This window comes from Schistocerca cancellata, chromosome 5, assembly GCF_023864275.1.
Source record: "Schistocerca cancellata isolate TAMUIC-IGC-003103 chromosome 5, iqSchCanc2.1, whole genome shotgun sequence".
NCBI lineage: Eukaryota > Metazoa > Arthropoda > Insecta > Orthoptera > Acrididae > Schistocerca > Schistocerca cancellata.
Genome location: NC_064630.1, coordinates 40,981,015 through 41,000,713, shown reverse-complemented (window position 1 = coordinate 41,000,713; position 19,699 = coordinate 40,981,015). Strand labels below are relative to the sequence as shown.

At 40.6% G+C, this 19,699-nt stretch overlaps 1 protein-coding gene across 1 annotated transcript in view; it reads left to right on the top strand.

The window, feature by feature from the left end:
* The window catches only part of LOC126187325 (FAS-associated factor 2), a 120,248-nt gene that overhangs the window by 79,862 nt on the left and 20,687 nt on the right, over nt 1-19,699 (top strand). Inside the window, exon 5 of the mRNA XM_049928343.1 lies at nt 9,797-9,892. Within this exon, the coding sequence (XP_049784300.1) occupies nt 9,797-9,892 (96 nt within the window). The remainder of the gene's footprint in view (nt 1-9,796; nt 9,893-19,699) is intronic.

Genomic DNA, 19,699 nt, shown 5'->3' with positions numbered 1-19,699 from the left:
CTGTGTGGGCTCTAATCTCTCTGATTTTATCCTCATGGTCTCTTCGCGAGATATACGTAGGAGGGAGCAATATACTGCTTGACTCTTTGGTGAAGGTATGTTCACGAAACTTTGACAAAAGCCCGTACCGAGCTACTGAGCGTCTCTCCTGCAGAGTCTTCCACTGGAGTTTATCTATCATCTCCGTAACGCTTTTGCGATTACTAAATGATCCTGCAACGAAGCGCGCTGCTCTCCGTTGGATCTTCTCTATGTCTTGTATCAACCCTATCTGGTACGGATCCCACACTGCTGAGCAGTATTCAAGCAGTGGGCGAACAAGCGTACTGTAACCTACTTCCTTTGTTTTCGGATTGCATTTCCTTAGGATTCTTCCAATGAATCTCAGTCTGGCATCTGCTTTACCGACAATCAACATTATATGATCATTCCATTTTAAATCACTCCTAATGCGTACTCCCAGATAATTTATGGTATTAACTGCTTCCAGTTGCTGACCTGCTATTTTGTAGCTAAATGATAAAGGATCTATCTTTCTGTGTATTCCCAGCACATTACACTTGTCTACATTGAGATTCAGTTGCCATTCCCTGCACCATGCGTCAATTCGCTGCAGATCCTCCTGCATTTCAGTACAATTTTCCATTGTTACAACCTCTCGATACACCACAGCATCATCTGCAAAAAGCCGCAGTGAACTTCCGATGTCATCCACCAGGTCATTTATGTATATTGTGAACAGCAACGGTCCTATGACACTCCCCTGCGGCACACCTGAAATTACTCTTACTTCGGAAGACTTCTCTCCATTGAGAATAACATGCTGCGTCCTGTTATCTAGGAACTCCTCAATCCAATCACACAATTGGTCTGATAGTCCATATGCTCTTACTTTGTTCAATAAACGACTGTGGGGAACTGTATCGAATGCCTTGCGGAAGTCAAGAAACACGGCATCTACCTGTGAACCCGTGTCTATGGCCCTCTGAGTCTCGTGGACGAATAGTGCGAGCTGGGTTTCACATGACCGTCTTTTTCGAAACCCATGCTGATTCCTACAGAGTAGATTTCTAGTCTCCAGAAAAGTCATTATACTCGAACACAATACGTGTTCCAAAATTCTACAACTGATCGACGTTAGAGATATAGGTCTATAGTTCTGCACATCTGTTCGACGTCCTTTCTTGAAAACGGGGATGACCTGTGCCCTTTTCCAATCCTTTGGAATGCTACGCTCTTCTAGAGACCTACGGTACACCGCTGCAAGAAGGGGGGCAAGTTCCTTCACGTACTCTGTGTAAAATTGAACTGGTATCGCATCAGGTCCAGAGGCCTTTCCTCTTTTGAGCGATTTTAATTGTTTCTCTATCCCTCTGTCATCTATTTCGATATCTACCATTTTGTCATCTGTGCGACAATCTAGAGAAGGAACTACAGTGCAATCTTCCTCTGTGAAACAACTTTGGAAAAAGACATTTAGTATTTCGGCCTTTAGTCTGTCATCCTCTGTTTCAGTACCATTTTGGTCACAGAGTGTCTGGACATTTTGTTTTGATCCACCTACCGCTTTGACATAAGACCAAAATTTCTTAGGATTTTCTGCCAAGTCAGTACATAGAACTTTACTTTCGAATTCATTGAACGCCTCTCGCATAGCTCTCTTCACACTACATTTCGCTTCGCGTAATTTTTGTTTGTCTGCAAGGCTTTGGCTATGTTTATGTTTGCTGTGAAGTTCCCTTTGCTTCCGCAGCAGTTTTCTAACTCGGTTGTTGAACCACGGTGGCTCTTTTCCATCTCTTACGATCTTGCTTGGCACATACTCATCTAACGCATATTGTACGATAGTTTTGAACTTTGTCCACTTTCTCGTGCTGCTCAAAGATCGAATTAATCTCTTCTGTTCTTGTCCAATTAGTGAAACCCTCACTTACAAAACTAAGCAATTTTCTTTTTGTGTCTTGAGTTTGGGGACAGAAAAAGCAACAGACAAAACAAAATACAGCAACATTTATGATTGTGTATTCCAGTCACGAATGAACCTGGCTGCATATTTCTTTTTCTGTCTCCAAATAATCAAAAAGGAAAACACCTAAATAGAGGTTGTTTTGGTTCACTAGTAGATTTTATAGATATGTGACAAACTGAAGCAGGCAGATTAGAGCTGCTGGTGATATTGCTAGAAATAGAAAATAAATCTTTACCTTCATTTTCATTGAATATTTCATTTACCAACTGTTTTAATTCTTTTCCTACTTCCATTTCATCATCATCAAAGTTTTTTCTACATCACTCTCTGGGTCATGAAAACTAACCTCTGCAGTTACAGACTGAGGAGCTACAATTGTTTCTCCTCACAATATATAATGTTAATGCAGATAATATTGTTAGGGTTGTGTCACCTTTTGGTAGCTTGTGTAAGTTTTAACTGGAATTCTTCTTAATTACAGTCACCTTGTGATGATTTCTTGGTGTTGTGGACTTAGTAATAAAGGCTACTGGTTACGATGTACTGCTCTTCTCTGACACAGTTGGTACAAAGACTCTAAGGAAGATCCAAATGTGCACAGCAGCTGTGATATTATAGCTCACCATTCTGTTGCAGAACTGTTGTATTTAAAATCTTCTTGAACAGTTTTACAGTATATTGTAACGTAACTTGAATTTTCAAGTCGTTACATCAATACATATCTAAACATCTGTCACATCTAGTGACCAGAGTTCAGTGCAGTAATGACTGAATAAATCATTTTTCAGTCCTCTTTTGCTTTTACAATTATTGATGGTCCATCTTCCCTTAGAAATCCAAAACACCTCCAGATAGTGATGGCACAGCACGATTAAATATCTACATGGTAAACAGGTCTTCTAGGATGCCATTGCACCTTGTAGGCATTCTGTATGCATCCCATTTTGTGGATTTTACTACAAATTTGACAACCTTGAAGAATGGGTTGCTCTCACTATCGTCTTTTTTTCTAACACCAAGGAATAAATGGAACATGTACCTCTGGACAAGCTACAGGTTACACTTGAAATGTTCTCATTGGTATAGTAAATTTTCGTTGCCGAATGAAGAAACCTGATATGCTAGGCTGTTTTGCCAAGTTACTATGTTCACTTTTAATAACACATAAAATTTACTGTAAGAACAAAACAGAGATCACAATGATACCAAATATGTTTTTATTATTTACTGTTAATGCAAACCATAAAACACATGCAAAAATACAAAACAGAAACCGTGGAAGAATTGTTTATTCAGTAGATTGATCGAGTAGTCTGTTTGCTTGTTGTTCAACGCATACAGATCAATGTATAGGTCGATATTAACTTCTCCATCATAAAGACCACTTCAAATGTATTCAGATTATTTTATGCCTTTATTATGGGACAAAAATTGTTTAACAAATTAACATAGTTATACAGAAAATAAGGGAAAGGCAACTACTTATCTGGAGTGGACGAATCTGCCATAGGTGAGTGTCTTCCTTTCCCTTATTTTACATATTCCTCCATTCAGGAATTTCCATTAGTGCTATAAATTAACAGCATCATTTACCATAAGCTTATTACTGTATAAAAGTTATTTTAACTTGTAGAAAATAAAGATTGACTTTGATATTGAAATTTGCTCACCTTTTTTGGGTGGGCCAAGAAAATTTTGAGAGGACCTGGGCACGCTCCGGGTGCTGCCATCTTAAAATCTTCATTTTGCAGGGAGTCATTCTATTCCTGATGGCTTTACTCCTGATCTGTTTCTAAGTTTATGTTTTGTTGTTGTTGTTGTTATTGTTGTTGTTATTGCTGTTATTGTTGTTGTTGTGGTCTTCAGTCCAGAGACTGGTTTGATGCAGTTCTCCATCATACTCTATCCTGTGCAAGCTTCTTCAAATCCCAGTACCTACTGCAACCTACATCCTTCTGAATCTGTTTAGTGTACTCATCCCTTGGTCTCCCTCTACGATTTTTACCCTCCACGCTGCCCTCCAATACTAAATTGGTGATCCCTTGATGCCTCAGAATATGCCCTACCAACTGATCCCTTCTTCTAGTCAAGTTGTGCCACAAATTTCTCTTCTCTCCAGTTCTATTCAGTACCTCCTCATTAGTTATGTGATCTACCCATCTAATCTTCAGCATTCTTCTGTAGCACCAAATTTCAAAAGCTTCTATTCTCTTCTGGTCTAAACTATTTATCGTTCACGTTTCACTTCCATACATGGCTGCACTCCATGCAAATACTTTTAGAAACGACTTCCTGACATTTAAATCTAAACTCGATGTTAACAGATTTCTCTTCTTCAGAACCGCTTTCCTTGCCATTGCCAGTCTACATTTTATATCCTCTCTACTTCGACCATCATGAGTTATTTTGCTTCCCAAATAGCAAAACTCCTTTACTACTTTAAGTGTCTCATTTCCTAATCTAATTCCGGCAGCATCACCTGATTTAATTCTGCTATGTTCCATTATCCTCGTTTTGCTATTGTTGATGTTCATCTTATATCCTCCTTTCAAGACACTGTCCATTCCGTTCAACTGCTCTTCCAAGTCCTTTGCTGTCTCTGACAGAATTACAATGTCATCGGCAAAACTCAAAGTTTTTATTTCTTCTCCATAGATTTTAATACCTACTCTGTATTTTTCTTTTGTTTCCTTTACTGCTTGCTCAATATACAGATTGAATAACATCGGGGACAGGCTACAACCCTGTCTCACTCCCTTCCCAACCACTGCTTCCCTTTCATGCCTCTCGACTCTTATAACTGCCATCTGGTTTCTGTACAAATTGTAAATAGCCTTTCGCTCCCTGAATTTTACCCCTGCCACCTTCAGAATTTGAAAGAGAATATTCCATTCAACAGTGTCAAAAGCTTTCTCTAAGTCTACAAATGCTAGAAACGTAGGTTTGCCTTTCCTTAATCTATTTTCTAAGATAAGTCGTAGGGTCAGTATTGCCTCACGTGTTCCAACATTTCTGTGGAATCCAAACTGATCTTGACAGAGGTCGGCTTCTACCAGTTTTTCCATTCATCTGTAAAGAATTCGTGTTAGTATTTTGCAGCCATGGCTTATTAAACTGGTAGTTCGGTAATTTTCACATCTGTCAACACATGCTTTCTTTGGGATTGGAATTATTATATTCTTCTTGAAGTCTGAGGGTATTTCGCCTGTCTCATACATCTTGCTCTCTAAATGGTAGAGTTTTGTTAGGCCTAGCTCTCCGAAGGCTGTCATTAGTTCTAATGGGATGTTGTCTACTCCTGGGGCCTTGTTTCGACTTAGATCTTTCAGTGCTCTGTCGAACTCTTCACGCAGTATCATATCTCCCATTTCATCTTCATCTACATTCTCTTCCATTTCTATAATACAGGGCGTTTCAAAAAGAAAGAGCAGATTTCAAACATTTATTTCTCAAAAACTACAAATGATAGAAACACAATTCCAACGGTCCTTCACTCAATATGAGTACCAAATGTTACACAACAAATATCAAAACTGTACCTCAATATGAGCACCATTTGTTACACGACAAATATCAAACCGGTGTCTCATTTCTTGCCACACACGACGCAACTGGTCTTTAGTTACCGAATTCACGGCCGCAACAATTCGATGTCGTACCTCTTGAAGAGTAGCGGGCATAGGTGGGACATAAACACAGTCCTTTATGTACCCCCACAAATAAAAATCGCAGGGAGTAAGGTCTGGTGACCTGGGAGGCCACAGACGATGACATTGATCTTGTGCTCCTGCTCTTCCAATCCACCGTCCTGGAATGGTGTTATTTAGGTACCGTCGTACAGGTTCAGAGAAGTGTGGTGGGGCGCCATCTTGCATGAAGATGAAGTGATTTGAATCTTCCTGAAGTTGAGGAAATAGCCAGTTTTCTAACATGTCCAGGTAAATGGTTCCTGTGATAGTTTTCTCCATGAAAAAGAAAGGTCCATAAACTTTGTTTACCGAAATTGCACAAAAGACGTTAACCTTTGGTGAGTCTCTTTCATGTTGAATAACGTCCCTCGGAGTTTCACTCGCCCAAATTCGTACGTTATGCCGATTAACTTTACCAGAAATGTGAAACGTTGATTCATCTGAAAAAATTAATCGTTCGGCAAAATTGTCCTCTTCCATGTCCTGTAGAATTGCAGTTGAAAATTCGAACCTTTTGTTGTGGTCGTCAGGACGCAATGTTTGCAATAACTGCAGTTTGTACGGCTTCATGTGCAGACGGTTACTCAGAACGCGCCATACCGTTGTTTTAGACATGTTTAGTTCGTGACTTGCCCGTGTCGTGGATTTTCTAGGGCTCCTTTCGTAAGCTGCACGGACACGCTCGACATTTTCATCCGATGTGCGTGGACGACCCGTGCTTTTTCGCTTGCAGATGCAACCATCTTCTACGAATCTGTGATGCCACTCATAAATTTGCTTATGACGAGGCGGCTGTTTGTTGAATTGACGGCGGAATGCACGTTGCACACCAACAATGGACTCTAACTTTGCAAATTGCAGCACACAAAATGATCGTTCCTGTGGTGTCGTCGCCATTTTCCTACAAACAAACGCCAGCGCCACTGCGGATTTGCATGGAACTTCTGCGCGGACCATTGAAAAACTTTGAACCTTTCTCGGACAAGAAACGTTTGAATTGTGTTTCTATCATTTGTAGTTTTTGAGAAATAAATGTTTGAAATCTGCTCTTTCTTTTTGAAACGCCCTGTATTGTCCTCAAGAATAGGCCCTCTATATACTGCTTCCACCTTTCTGCTTTCCCTTCTTTGCTTAGAACTGGGTTTCCATCAAAGCTCTTGATATTCATGCAAATGGTTCTCCTTTCTCCAAAGGTCTCTTTAATTTTCCTGTAGGCAGTATCTATCTTACCCTTAGTGATATGTGCCTCTACATCCTTACATTTGTCCTCTAGCCATCCCTGCTTAGCCATTTTGCACTTCCTGTCGATCTCATTTTTGAGACGTTTGTATTCCTTTTTGCCTGCTTCACTTACCGAATTTTTGTGTTTTCTCCTTTCATCAATTAAATTCAATCTCTCTTCTGTTACCCAAGGATTTCTATTAGTCCTTGTATTTTTACCTACTTGATCCTCTGCTACCTTCACTATTTCATCTCTCAAAGCTACCCATTCTTCTTCTACTGTATTTCTTTCCTCCATTCTTGTCAATCGTTCCCTAATGCTTTCTCTGAAGATCTCTACAACCTTTGGTTCTTTCAGTTTATCCAGGTACCATCTCCTCAATTCCCCACCTTTTTGCAATTTCTTCAGTTTTAACCTACAGTTCATAACCAAAAGATTGTGGTCAGTGTCCACATCTGCTACTGGAAATGTCTTACAATTTAAAACCTGGTTCCTCAATCTCTGTCTTACAATTATATAATCTACCTGATACCTTCCAGTATCTCCAGGCTTCTTCCATGTATACAACCTTCTCTTATGTTTCTTGAACCAAGTGTTAACTATGATTAAGTTATGCTCTGTGCAAAATTCTACCAGGCATCTTCCTCTTTCATTCTTTACTCCCATTCCATATTCACCTACTACGTTTCCTTCTCTTCCTTTTCCTACTGCCGAGTTCCAGTCAGCATGAAAAGCTAGTCTGTAGAAGTTTGTTGATTTTCTTACCCATTGTGTGTTTTGTCATGTACTGTCACATCTGTGTGTCCAGTGAACAATAAATGTCAAAAGTTACTGTTAGTTTCTGTGGAACAAATTAGCAGAAGTGTGTCCTCCCTTCATCATTGTGGTGCCTCTTCTGCATCATCTCATTTGTGATGTACTACTAAATTTTCGTCTCCCTTCACTATCCGAATAATTTCTTTTATCTTATCATACATTTCATCAATCTCTTCGTCATCTGCGGAGGTAGTTATGTTTTAAAGGTCAAAGAATTATTAGTGAAAATTCATTAAGTTTGCTATCGTAGTGTAACTGAGAAAAGAAGCGTGAATTTACATGTGGGGTATACGAGTGAAGCAGTATGGTAGCAGGAGCAGACTATGCATTCTTGTTGTCAGAACACCAATGTAGAAATGTTTTCAGGGGACAATCAGGATGTATCTTGGGAAGAAGATAGTGTATGAGGACCAGCTGACATAGGAAGTTAGTTGGATTCAGGAGTTGAGCCTTCAACAAAAAGTTTATTGATTTTGCATGAGATTTCATTTCACAAAGCCATATCACATTGTTCAGAGACCTCCAGTCCTGAAGTTTCCTACACTTGTGTTCCAAAAAATGACACACATAATCGAGGTTTTTGTCTGTTTATTGATAGTAAAACATTCTTGTAAAGACCTTTGCATTCCTGCCATTCCTCGGCATGTCCCGCTGTCCCTTTAATCAGGCTGTTATTAGAGCTACCACATCAGGTAGAATTAATCAGGCATGAAAAGCTAGTTTGTAGAAGTTTGTTGATTTTCTTACCCATTGTGTGTTTTGTCATGTACTGTCACATCTGTGTGTCCAGTGAACAATAAATGTCAAAAGTTACTGTTAGTTTCTGTGGAACAAATTAGCAGAAGTGTGTCCTCCCTTCATCATTGTGGTGCCTCTTCTGCATCATCTCATTTGTGATGTATATTATTTGTTTTGTATGTTAACCAGAATTGCAGTTAATAAATCTATTTGTTTTGGAAACACTTCATATTTCATAGGAACTGACACAGTAGTGTAAAACAAGGCTCAGAAATAAGAAAATTCCAGTCTACTCTGTTGTATGTTTTCATTTGCTTTGATATAATACCATAAGCTATTATGTCTTCTACAAAGTAGCAACAGATTCCATTTTATACCTACCGTCTCACTTAAAACTTGACTAAAACCCTATTGCCATCATTGAATACTAAATATCAAGCAAATTTAATAATAGTGAGGCTCCAGTCATTAACACAAAGCTAATGCCTTGTCTCCCCTCATCCTTACAATAGGTCAGTCCCTTTCATCCTTGAGCCTGAGTGAATTGTCCTTCCTTTTTTAACCTCCTAAGTTATGAGCAAGGAACTACGAGGGTTGACTGAAAAGTAATGCCTCCACCTTCGTAACTCTTCAACAGTTGGCAGCATTTGTATACAGCAGGTACTGGCTTGTTCTGTAGCTTCTTTTCTACAGCTCCTGTTAGCAGGAAGACTTAGCATTGAACAGTTGTGACGTGACAGTGTTAAGTATGGAACCCTGCACAGATGGTTGGTCAATGTGATTTAAGCAACGTGCAGCCTTCAAATGGAAAGTTTTTTGACTGCCTCTTATATATTAATAGGCAGTAATATAAGATGATGGTATGCTTATTACCAGTGTCCCAGCTGAAGTAGCAAGTTGTTATAGGGCAATTTTGCAGTAATGCTGACATTGCAGGAGCTTAATGTTTGATTTTGATGCAAACATTTAATTGTCTCATGAAGGCACTGAGAGTAAGAACTTGTTTTGCTAAGACAGTGAAGCTCCAGAACCACTATATTCACACCAGCTTGTAGGAATTTCCTTCCAGTGCTACCAGTACTGCCCAATTACCTCACCATCTATCAGTTGGTTAGTGTTTACCATTAGGACTTCACTAGTCATATTGCACCTATGCGTGGCACCTTCTTCTTACTGCACCCGTCACATTTCAGACATCGAGCATCTCATGGTGTGACCATAGTACCTTTTGTGGTATTGTGTTCAGAATTGTCTGCCTTTTGCTTTTATTTATTGACTATTAAAAATTTGTGCAACATGAAATTTTTTTGAGTGATTTGTGTCAGTCATAAGATATATATTACCAGGTCTAAATATTCGCAGGTTGGAGGGTTCAGTAAATCCACAAGAGCTCATACAGCGACTACAGACCATCGTACAAGAAAATGAAGCAGCTCTTATTGCAGCCAGAGCTGAGAGGTTAGTGATATTGATAAATCTAAATGTTACGGCTGTACTGTACTTTTGTGGCTATCATCCATAGTTCCTATTTGCAGCAATATTAAAGCAAAAAATTTGTAGGTAATTTGTGCTTCCTTTATTATCAGGATTCTTTTGTCTTAATCCATTATTTTTTCCAGTCCCTCTAAACACAGTTAGTGTTAGTATAGTTTTAGTTTAGTTTCACGTTTCTATGCGGCAGTCTGTTTTCAGTTTTCCCTCCACATTTAATCATAGTCAGGGAACACAACACATAATGCATGAGAATTTAAAACCCACACCAGTAACGATCATTTTATAATAAAAAGGCAAAACACACAAGGTTATAATATAGACAATATCAGTGGGTTACCTGTATATTACTATTAGTAACATAGTTATTTTTAGTTTAATAGTTAGTGACTATTTTCTTAATGTATTACTAAACGTAGTCAATGACACTTATGTCTATTCTTAGTCGCAGATAGGTACAACAAAAAGACTGCCAGAAAGTGAACTTTCTGCCAACAAGGCCTTCATTGGAAATGAACTGAACACCACACACGCGCGCGCACACACACACACACACACACACACACGCACACACACACAAACTGCCGTCTCTGGCTACTGAGGCCAGATTGGTCGTGACACACATTGTGCTTGAAAAGATTTAGTGGTACTGATAATTAGATAACCTTTGGTTATTGTGGCTTAATCCTTTTATTTCATTCTTCATTCTTTCTTCATATTTCTGTCTTGCATCAGGACAGGTGATAGTTGAAGTCAGGATGTGGTGACCATCCACGAAGTATCACCTATATTAATTGTTCTGTCTTACAGTTTTGGTGAATGTGAGTTAAGAAAGTCGCCCATTTTTCAAGAAGTCATTGTATGGACAATAATCTGTAATCTCTAGGCAAGACTGTAAAAGACTGTTTTGTGATTTTTGTTGTCTTCAGTCCAAAGACTGTTTTGTTGCAACTCTCCTCACTAGGTTACCATGTAAGTCTCTTCATCTCCACATAACTACTACAACCTTCATGCACTTGTACCTGAAGCCTTGATCTCCCCCCCTCTCCCTCCCCCCCCTCTCTCCCTCTCCTCCCTCCCTATCCCTCTCCCCCCGGTCCCTCTCTACAATTTTGCCCCCCCCCCCTCCCTCCCCCACATACAGTTCCCTCCATAACCAAATTAACTATTCTGTGATGCCTCAGACTGTTTGCAATTGACCTGTCTCATCTTTGTCAACTTGTATCATACATTTCTTTTCTTCCTAATTCAATGTAATACCTCTTCCCTAGTTACCCACTCCACCCATATAACCTTCAGCATTCTTCTGTAATTCCGTAGTTCGAAAGCTTATGTTCTCTCTCTTTTCCTGTGCTGTGTATTGTCTGTGTATCACTTTTGCATAAGACTACATTCCAGCCAAATACTGTGATAAGCCTTCCTATTACTTAAATTTATGTTCATTGTTATCAAATTCCCCTTTTCCTGAAATGCTTTTCTTAACTATTGTCAATCTGCATTATATATAATCTTTACTTCGGTCACTATCAGTTATTCTGCTGCCTGAGCAACAATACTTGTGTAGTACTTTTACTGTCTCATTTCCTAATCTAAATCTCTTGGCTCCATGTGATTTAATTTGACTACACTCTACCACCTTTGGTTTACTCTAGTTGATGTTCATGTTAAAAATCTGTGTTCAAGACACTGTCCATTCTGTTTAGTTGCTCCTATATCCTGTCTGACAAAGTCATCAGCAAACCTCAGTGTTTTATGAACTTTAATTCCTTTCCCAAATATCTTCCTGGGGTCCTTTCCCACTTATTCTGTGTAGAGATTGAATAGCATGTAGCTTAGGCTGCAACTCTGTTCTCACTTCTTTCTCAGTTACTGCTTCCCTCTGTGTCCTTTGTCTCTTATAACTGCAATTTGGTTTCTGTACAAGTTGTATATAGCCTTTTCCTGCCAGTATTTTATCCGTGGTAATTTCAGGATTTCAAAGAATGTATTCCAGTCAACCTACCCAATTTTTTTCTCAAAATATACAAATGCTAAAAATGTGGCTGTACCTTCCTTTAACTTATCTTCCCCCAGTTTAGATTTCTACCAGTCATTCTATCATTACAATATTCATAATGTTCTTTAAATTGTGTGATTCTAAATGGTGAGGATGTCAAAAGGCTCTTGCCGAAATAAATGTGTATTAGTTCATTAAATTCATGGTTCTTGCACTGGCCAAAACCACTATCCCTGTATCACCATACGCTATCATTCTGCTTTTAAGTATTTATCGCAGTTTTACATAACAGATGTGAGTTTTTTGGTTTGACAGGTTGTATGGAAATGAAGATGATAATATCTCTATTAATACTACTACTAGTAGTAATTGTGATGACATGTTTCCCCAAATTAGCAACAGAGGCAGTCATGACTGCAGAACTTGTTTCCAAAATTGGTCGAAATAAGCCCTACAGTTTTGCCCACAGGTGGCAATAGCTTAATACAGTGTGCATTGGGACAGGAAAAAATAATTTTATTTTATGACCAATTCAGTATTATTTTCTGCCAATTTTGATGTTGTTTTTTGCCAGTTTTTGTATTAGTTTCCGACAACTTGTTTTTGAGTTACCTAATGTTCCATATTTTTGCCTTATTTCATTATTTTTTTTTCAATGTTGAAAAAGAAAATATATCCATCTTGACATCACAGATCACATATTTTTACATTATTGGAAAAAGAAATTCTATATATTAAGCCCATTAAATTGAATCAGTTAAAGTTAAATTAACTTTGCAACCATATACTGTTGAAAGTTTTTCAACGGAAAGCATTGTCATAACTTCAAAGTTCTCTTCTGAGACACTATGCTGCTGATCTGTCAACACTTCACTATAGTGTGGAAACAGTCTAATTTGAACTGGAAGACAAACTACCCTCAACACAACAACATACATCTTACAATATCCACATTTCCTGCTGGCATGGAATGTTGCTTTTTCACTAAATTATGAAGGGATTTGAATCGCTTCAGAACATCTTACATGGCCGAGTCTTGCCATTCTAGGTACACGTGTAAACTTTTTGCATTACTAAAGTTCATATTCGTAACATGGTTGAAAACCTAGAATTGTGAACACAGGCTTAATGCATGAATCTGTGGCCATAATAGTTGTTAGTCTAATTTGAAGATGCAGCCCTTTGCTGTTCTTTCACTTCTGCCTGAAGTATTCATCTTATCATAGTTTTCAAAAACTTGCTGGTTTACTCACCAGAAATTCATTTTCCCACAACAGTGAAGCTATCTTCACTTTTTGGAATATGGGTAATGGTTTCATCCAGCATGATATTTTTGCAAAACAAACAATATAAAAAATGAAGAGGTTTGAGAAGTTCATTAATGCAGTGCATCAATTAAACTGCATATTTTTGTAGTACAGAAGTATAAATATCAGAAACACCAAATACAGCACTTACAGTTCACAAACACATAAATCAGTGCAACATCCTCTCACTTTACATCTATCAGACAAGCAGAGTCTAATGTTACTGCCTTTAAGTTGAAGTAAAACACGAGTTTAACTATCAGATCTAATAAGCATATAATTTGAAGTTACATAAATTACTTATTGAAAATTATACTGTGAGAAGGAAAGTTGCTACTCGCCATATAGTGGAGATGCTGAGTCGTAGACAGGGCACAACAAAAAGATTTTCTCACTTAAAGCTTTCAGCCAATGGCCTTTGTCAACATTACACACACACACACACACACACACACACACACACACACACACGACTGCAGTCTCAGCTGACTGAAAGCACACTGCAAGCAGCAGCACCAGTACATGATGTGAGTGGCAACTGGGTGGGGGAAAGGATGAGGCTGGGACGGGGAGGGGGAGGGATAGTATGGTGGGGATGGCGGACAGTGAAGTGCTGCAGGGTGGGCGCAGGCAATGGAGAGGTGGGGGGGGGGGGGAGAAGTAGTGGAAAAGGAGAGACATAGAGAGAAATAGGGAGAAATAAATAAAAAATATTATAAATAAATAAATAAAATTTTTATTTATTTCTCTCTACGTCATTCCTTTCCCACTACTTCCTCTCTCCCCCCCCCCCCCCCCCCCCCCCCCAATCTCTCCCCTGCCCGCCACCCAAACTGCAACACTTCACTGTCTGTCATCTCCATCATACCATCCTTCCCCACCCCAGCCGCCTCGTTTCCCCCACCACTCCCATCATGCACTGGTGCTGCTGCTTGCAATGTGGTTTCAGTTGCCCGAGACAGCAGTCGTGTGTGTGTGTGTGTGTGTGTGTGTGTGTGTGTGGGCGCACGCGTGTCGTGTGTGTGTGTGTGTGTGTGTGTGTGTGTGTGTGTGTGTGTGTGTGTGTGTGTGTGCACGCGCACATATGAGTGTCTGTTGTTGACAAAGGCCATTGGCCAAAAGCTTTAAGTGTGAAACTCTTTGTGCCTATCTGTGACTCCGCAGCTCTGCTATATGGTGAGTAGCAACTTTCCTTCTCATACTATTTGTTACATTCCATCCTGACGGCTTTTCTTCAGTCCTAACCCAGTGCTGTTCTCCTTTGTTACTATTTTCTTTTGCATCACTATACTCAATGTTCGTCCTCTTTCTCTTCTTTCCTGTGTTTCTCTTGTTGCCTTACTAACCACACTGCACACACTACTTATGAGCCACACTGTATTGACAGTCTCAGCTGCACACAACAGACGATTACAAGACCACGTTGATTGTTGGTGCAGCATCTTATGTCCCACATTTCTCCCACTGCCAATTTTAGCGAGTTTCCCGTTTTGCTATCATCGACTCCCTCAGATTTCATCTTGTTTCCCCCTTTTGCATCCATTTCATCCTTTCAATATATTTTCAAACATATTTGGGTGTATTTTTGTGAAATTTTTTGGATGATATTCTACATTATATATGTAATTTTTCGCATTTTTCCACCACCATGGATCCTTGCTCCTTTCATCTGTGTCAATACAGAAAAGTCTCCTTATTCCTAGCCAGATCCCAATCCCACATACTGTTCCTACATTGTTGCTTGGCTCGTGAAATCTCCCTGTAATGACCTTACCCATCTCTGGCTGCCTCCCCTCCTTCCACAATGAGCTCCACCTGTTCAAATTCTGCCAACCCTTAGCTCTCACCAACATAGTCCTGCAAAGCCATATCAACCAAGCACAAACCTCCTTGCAGTACCTTCTCTCCATCCGCAAGCTTGTCATGCTGTGCTATCCCAAATTTCTGGAACCCATAACACACATTGAAACTCTTGCCTTGCAGGAACTTGAGCAGCATGCATGATGCCACCTCAAAAAGCTCTCCATCCTGCTCACTTCCTACTCCCGCCCTGGAGTGCCACTGTCCACCACCTCTACAACCACCTCCAAACCTCCCCCAAGCCTCTTCATAGTGGACAAACCCTGTCTTGCAGACCTACTACACTTACCCCCACCCCCTCCAAAACTCCCTCCCACCACCACACAGAATCCTGAACCTAAACAGACCTGCAACACAGTCATGAACCTTTCCTCCAGAAGCCTTAGCCCTGCAGAAATATCAGTCCTTTCCAAAGGCCCCACTCCCAAATTTAATGATGCAGGACTTGTTAAAGACCTTCTCTCCTTCTCTCGGTGCCTACAGTGGAAACACTTTTTCACCACCAACCCTACCAATCAGAATCAACCACAGACCAATATTGAACCTTGCCTAACTCAGTTCACTCCTCCATCCAACTGTGATCCACCCCCACTGTCCCCAAACCACCCCCTGTTAACGTTCCAGAGTTTCTTAACCTCAAACCTTGCCTCACCATCATTCCCCAAATCCCTCAACATGTAGACTAACCTTACATCCGCAGAAAGAACTGCAGTTCACCATCTAAAAACTGATCCCGACATTATATTCCTACCTGCGGGCAAAGGTTCCACCACTGTTGTTTCGAACAGCAAGGATTACCTGGCGGAAGGACTCTGCCAGCTATCAGATACTTCCATCTACAAACCTTGCCAAAGTGACCCCATTCTAGTAATCCGGCAGGATCTTCAGTCACTACTAAAATCCTTAGGCCCATCCCAGAACCTCTCCCTGGAGTCCATCTCTCTACTCACCCATACCACTCCCCACACTCCTACCTTCTACATGCTTCCTAAAGTCCATAAACCTAACCGCCCAGGATGCCCCATTGTAGCCAGTTACTGTGCCCCCACTGAGAGTATCTCTGCTCTCGTAGACCAACATCTTCAACCTATTACCCGGAACCTACCCTCCTATATAAAAAGATACCAACCATTTCCTCCACCGACTCTCCACATTTCCTGTCCCTTTACCATACAGTGCTCTGCTCGTCACTGTTGATGGCCCCCCTCCCTGTACACTAACATTCCTAACGCCCATGGCCCTATCGCTATTGAACACTACCTTTCCCAACGCCTGACGGTTTCCAAGCCAACAACCTCCTTCCTAGTAACCATGACCAACTATATCCTCACCCACAATTACTTATCCTTTGAAGGCATTGCCTACAAACAAATCCAGGCTGCAGCTATGGGCACCCACGTGGCACCATCCTGTGCCAATCTATTCGTGGGCCATCTAGAGGAATCCTTTCTAAACACCTAGAATCCTAAACCCCACGCCTGGTTCAGATTCGTTGAGGACATCTTTGATATTTGGATCGAAGGTGAGGACACCCTATCCACATTCCTCCAGAACCTCAACAACTTCTCCCCCATTTGCTTCACCTGGTCCTACTCGACCCAACAAGCCACCTTCCTATATGTTGACCTCCACCCCAGAGATGGTTGCATCAGTACCTCTGTCCATATCAAACCTACTAACCATCAGCAATACCTCCACTTCGACAGCTGCCACCCATTCCATACCAAGAAGTTCCTTCTGTATAGCCTAGCCACGCATGGTCGTCGCATCTGCAGTGACAAGCAGTCCCTCTCGAAATATACCGAGGGTCTCACTGATCCTTCACTGACCATACTTATCCTCCCAATCTTGTGCAAAAGCAAATCTCCTGTGCGTTATCTTTCCAGTCTCCCACCAACTCTCAAAGCCCCACCATCCGGCCACAGAGGAGCATTCCCCTCATAACTCACTACCACCCAGAACTGGAGCAACTGAATTACATTCTCTGCCAGGGTTTCAGTTACCTCTCATTGTCCTCTGAAATGAGAAATGTCTTGCTCGCTATCCTTCCCACCCCTCCCACAGTGGTATTCCGCCATCCACTGAACCTACACAATATACTCATCCATTCTTACACAACCCCTGCTCCCAGTCCCTTACCTCATGGCTCATACCCCTGTAATAGGCCTAGATGCAAGAACTTCCCCATACATCCTCCCACCACCGCATACTCCAGTCCAGTCAGTAACATCACCTACCCCATCAAAAGCAGGCCTACCTGTGAAACCAGTCATGTGGTCTACAAGCTAAGCTGCAACCACTGTGCTTTATCCACATGAATGGCCACCGACAGACTGTGACCAAGAAACAAGCGGACCACCCTGTTGCTGAACATGCTGCCAAACATGATATCCTTCATTTCAATGACTGCTTCACAGCCTGTGCCATATGGATCCTTCCCACCAACACCAGCTTTTCTGAATTGTGCAGGTGGGAACTTTCCATGCATTACATGCTACATTCCCGTAACTCTCCTAGCCTCAACCTTCGTTAGTCGCTGTCCTCACCCTTCCAGCCCCTTCCCTGCTCCCATTCCAGCACTACACAGCCGTCATTCCACCACCACACCCAGTCTTTTTTCTCTTTTTGTACTTATTTATTTTTTTATTATTTTTTTTATTTATTTATTTCTCTCTGTGTCTCTCCTTTTCCAATACTTGTGTTTCTGGTGGTAAAACTTAGTGTGCGTTTCACTATTTATTCAATATTATTGGTACAATTTTGTGTATTATGTATGTGCGGAAAGTGTGATCTGTTATGTAGACTAGGGCCTATGTTGAAACATGATCAGGTGCCATGTTGAGTTATATGTTTCGTTAACTGAATTGCAATATTTGGTATTTTTCATATATGTGTTTTTTTTACTACAAAATTATGTAGTTCAGTTGGTGCACCGCACTATTATAAGTTGTACAAAAGTGTTTGGACATGTCCAATCTGTAATAAACTGCTACTGCAGTGGAGATCGTTGGAAGTAAGTATTTTTATTTGACGTCACATCTAGAGCCATTCCTTTTCCTTCCCCTTCAACCCTTCTGCCAGAAGAAGGAGCCACTGGCTCGAAAAGCTTGCCCGTTTCCTTAACTTATATATGTGTTTTCTCCTGCAATCGCTTTTTGAGTAGATTTTTTATCAACACAATTACATTATACTATCAACAATTGATTATTTTAGTTGATATATATATAGTCTCATTTTTTTGGGTGTCTGTATTTCCTCCCACCCATTTCATTTGGTTCATTTTTATATTTTCTCTTTTCGTCTACAAAATTCAATATCTCCTATGTTATATGGTTTCCCTATTTTATTTTTCATAGCTACCGCTTCAGTTCCTATTGCGTTTCTTTTCCCTGTTGCTGTCAGTTGTTGCCTAATGCTCCCTCGGAAACTCTCAACCACCTCTGGTTTCTTCAATTTACCAAGGTCCCATACCCTTAATGTCCTATCTTTTTGCAATTTCCTCAATTGTAATCTACCATTCATAAACAATAAATTATGGCCAGATTCTACATGTGTTGTGGAAGCATCGTACAGTTTAAAATGTGGTTTCAAAATCTTTGTTCCATATAATCAATCCCCAGCTCTCTTCCACACAACACCGAGCGAGGTGGCGCAGTAGCTAGCACACTGGACTCGCATTCGGGAGGACGACGGTTCAATCCCGCGTCCGGCCATCCTGATTTAGGTTTTCCGTGATTTCCCTAAATCGCTCCAGGCAAATGCCGGGATGGTTCCTTTGAAAGGGCACGGCCGACTTCCTTCCCCGTCCTTCCCTAATCCGATGAGACCTATGACCTCGCTGTCTTGTCTCCTCCCCCAAAACAACCCAACCCAACCCAACTCTTCCACACATACAATCTTCTTTCAGGATTGTTAAACAATTATTAAATTATGCTACCAAAATTCTACCAGGTGGCTTCCTTTTTCATTCCTTTCCCCCACTCGGTGTTCTCTTACTATTTTTCCTTCTCTTCTTTTTCCTACTACTGAAGTCCCATCACCATCACAATTAAATTTTCATTTTCTGTAATAACCTGAATAATTTTCTTTATTTCATCATACGTTTTTTCAATCTCTTCTTCATTTGCAGAAATAGTTTGCATATAAACTTGTGCTACTATGCTGTGTGTCGACACAATGGTGTGTGTTGACTTTGTGTCTTCTTGGCTATGGTAATTTGTTTACTGTGCTGTTCATAGTAGCTTATGTGCATTCCTGTTTCTTATTCAATATTATATCTACTGCTGCATTACCCCTGTTTGATTTTGTATTTATAACTCTTTACTCACCTGATCACATGTTATGTTCTGCTACCACTTTAACATAACAGATGCTGAGGATGCAAGCAAGAGTGCTCATTTTAAATGTGTGTGCCTGTCAGATGGGATGGTTATAGTCCAGCCCATTAGGCGGAACTTAAGCACAGCTCCAGGCTGCCAGGTAAATGGCAAGGGGTGAGAGACACAGCGAATTTCCCTGCTGCCTAGATACCTCACATCCACATGCTTAGAATGGAAGGGGTGTTGTGGCAAGAATGCTGGCTGAAATGAAATATGTCTATGAAAATATCTT